This window comes from Etheostoma cragini, chromosome 2 (genome assembly GCF_013103735.1).
Source record: "Etheostoma cragini isolate CJK2018 chromosome 2, CSU_Ecrag_1.0, whole genome shotgun sequence".
Classification (NCBI taxonomy): domain Eukaryota; kingdom Metazoa; phylum Chordata; class Actinopteri; order Perciformes; family Percidae; genus Etheostoma; species Etheostoma cragini.
The window spans coordinates 5,655,465-5,658,441 of record NC_048408.1 but is presented as its reverse complement, the minus strand read 5'-3'; the positions used below and the strand labels follow the sequence as shown (position 1 = coordinate 5,658,441).

General features: G+C 39.2%; 1 protein-coding gene across 2 annotated transcripts in view; it reads right to left on the bottom strand.

Annotated features, from left to right (window-relative positions):
* Positions 1-2,088: 2,088 nt before the first annotated feature.
* cabp2a (calcium binding protein 2a) overlaps positions 2,089-2,977 on the bottom strand; it is a 34,860-nt gene continuing 33,971 nt past the window's right edge. For both annotated transcript variants that reach the window (XM_034860776.1, XM_034860765.1), the window contains exons 6-7: positions 2,393-2,540; positions 2,089-2,157 (exon numbers count right to left, since the gene is read on the bottom strand). In XM_034860776.1, coding sequence (XP_034716667.1) covers positions 2,132-2,157; positions 2,393-2,540 — 174 coding nt within the window. In that variant the 3' untranslated portion in view covers positions 2,089-2,131. The remainder of the gene's footprint in view (positions 2,158-2,392; positions 2,541-2,977) is intronic.

Sequence of the window (2,977 nt, the reverse complement as noted above, 5' to 3'; positions counted from 1 at the left end):
AATCACATTTTCTTTCAATTTTTCACTCTTTATTGACACTTTTTTATATTTACAATGCATTTTAAAAATATCTGACTTGTTAAACCTTGTCCAAAATGAAACATTGAATGCTACATAATTGCATTAAGTAAATATGCACTTTGATAAAGTCTGTCGATAAATGTCCACGTGAATGGGAAACAGAACATAATGTGCACAGATATGTCACAGACAACAAACACTATCCTGTTTGACCAAATCAAAAAGATGTTTGATTTTGAAAATGTTTGCACGTTATTAGTATCTGCAAGAATTTTATTTGACTGCATTGGTGACATCACATCAAATGTGTTTTTACAGAATGTAATGCAAAAGTAATCGCTATGACTTTACATGGTAACTGCACAGTAAAGGTGGATGTGTAATCTCCTTTCACTGTTGCCATTTACATGACAATTACACAACAAAACACAGTCATAGCATTACAATTCAAGTTTAAATTGAAGATTTTAGATCCCCATGTTAATGTTAGACGCAACTTCAGATTCAAGTCAGGGAGTTAACTGCATATTTAAAGGGTCATTCCGCTCAAATTACTTAGGAAAACAATTCTCGGAAATCTCAACAGGGCAGTAGATCACCTGAAATAGGATTAGGGTTCACTCTAAACCTAATTCCTAATTTTAACTTGATGTTCATCTCCGGTCTGAGGCCGATGTTATGCACCTCGATGCCTTCGATCCGATACATTAAAGATACATATGCAGCAAATACCAACGCCATACAATCCAGCCCTACTGCGATGCAGTGGGATTCAACAGGATTCAATACAACACAATGTGATTTAATGCTATACGATGCAATATGATGCACTGCAAAATAATATAACGTTATGCAATTCAACATGATACAGAGATGGATTTTATTTCTTTGTTTCTGTCTGCTGGCAGCCTTCATGGCACTTTGACCAGTTGGCAGAAATACTACAATACACTTTGAAGGCGTATTAAAAGCCTATTTGGTCTATAAAGATCAAATTTGATAACTATGAAATTATGATATCTGAACAAAAATTCTTTTAATGTATCATACTCAATTAGAATTCTTTCTACTGTTACTTGAGTTTGTTTCCCAAATGGTAAATTTGACTTCTTCTTCAGTATTTTTAAGGTTACTTTTACTTTAGCCACTACTGCATACAGGGTCTCTCACTTGGTCTCAGTCTCATGCATTGCCAAAAGTGGACCTTCTCAAAGTTGTCCTTGTCCAATAAGGGCTTTTATCCACAAATATCGCTATGAGCAGAGCAGCACGGCGTCACACTCTCTGCGTTTTTGCTTTAGCTGGGAGTTAGTATAGTTATTGGAATCGGCGTAGCCAGGTTATTTCTTTTACTTTAAGCTTATGTGAAACTCAACCATACCTGAGTGACACAAGGGAAGAGTAGAGGAGAAATGGCAGAGTACAGGGAAAGGGAAGCTGGTGATGACTTTTAGGAATTGGTTAGAACATGTAGCCCTTGCCACTCCCTGTGAATCTCTTACATGACGTGGCGGGACACACATCGGCCCCAGCGCAGTTGGCCACAGCATCGGAGATGAAACAGCTCACCAGAGACAGTGATACAGTTTAGAGAGGAGCAATCAATATAAATATGAAATTATTGGTCACAAACTATTGGTCACATCTCTACGTTATAAAAGGCACAGGCTTTCTACTTATAATAATATAAATAAATCCGATTTTAACCGATTTATTTGATTTATTTGTTTTTTAAATCTGTGCACTCGCATTGTGCACTTTTGTGCCTGTGCGCCAATGCAAATTGGTCCTCCAATCCCAAATATACAGCGCTAATAATATATTTTTCAGTTAGAATATATTCCAAATTAAATCATTTCCAAAAAAAGGCTTTGTTTAAACCATGTCCCTGCTGAGTCATGACTCTATAATCTCTCATTACATGTTAAATACATAATACATTTCATACAACAGTAACACATTGAAGGGATTCTCGTATACTTGAGAGATGATGGTAAGTGAAAACTGAAAAACTACAGATACCAATAAGTCTGTGTACATCAAGATTAGAAGAATTACAAGAACTTCAACAGTGTGCAGCCTGGTCCGTGTTCTGTTAAGAGCAATAGAGTCAGCGAGACATCATTCGCACAAACTCTGTAGAAAGAAAAGATGTGTTATTATTGTTGGTTAAAAAGTAAAGTGTCATCTTTTACTGTATTCATCGTCTTTTCCCTCTCTCCTTAACCTGACCATCCACCTATGAACTTGATTTTCTGTTGAGTCCTACTACCACCTGAAAGCAGTGTCTGGGGATCTTTGCAGGCACTTTCCCTTTTTTCTTTTCCTGTCTTTCCCCCCTTTTCTCTTAGCTAAAGTATTAATCCCTCACCTTCAAAATCCACCTGTCCGTCCCCGTTGAGGTCAATGTCTCGCAGGATCTCGTCTATCTCGCGGTGGTTTAGCTGCTCCCCCATTAGCTTCTTCATGGCTTCCCTCAGCTCCCCAAGGCTGATCTGGCCATCCCCATCAGAGTCAAACTGGGAAACAAGTGGAATGGGGTAGGGATCATTTTTTGAAAGCATATAAAAAGTAATGCATTAGAAGTGAAAGCTGGGTAAAAGGGGTCATTCAGTAGGCTTGTCCTACCAGACTCTGGTCCATTTCATTTATCCAGAGAGTCTGGCCACTCTCCATCGACAAGTTTTAGCTTCCTTGAGGGCGGGTACTTTGTTGAAGTTCAAAACTACTGGATCTGCCCAGAGCCACTCTGGATCTGCCATGACCAATCGCCAATGTTTGGTCGTGACATATGTCATGCGCATGCGCAACAAGAGGGGAGACTGACAAGGCATATATTTAGCAATAGTATCGCTAGTAGCCTCACAGCATTAGCCTTAGCCAACTCCTTCACCACTAATGGAGCGAGATGGAAAATCAAACTTTCCCGAACCCTGTGGGGGGGGGGGGGGGGGGG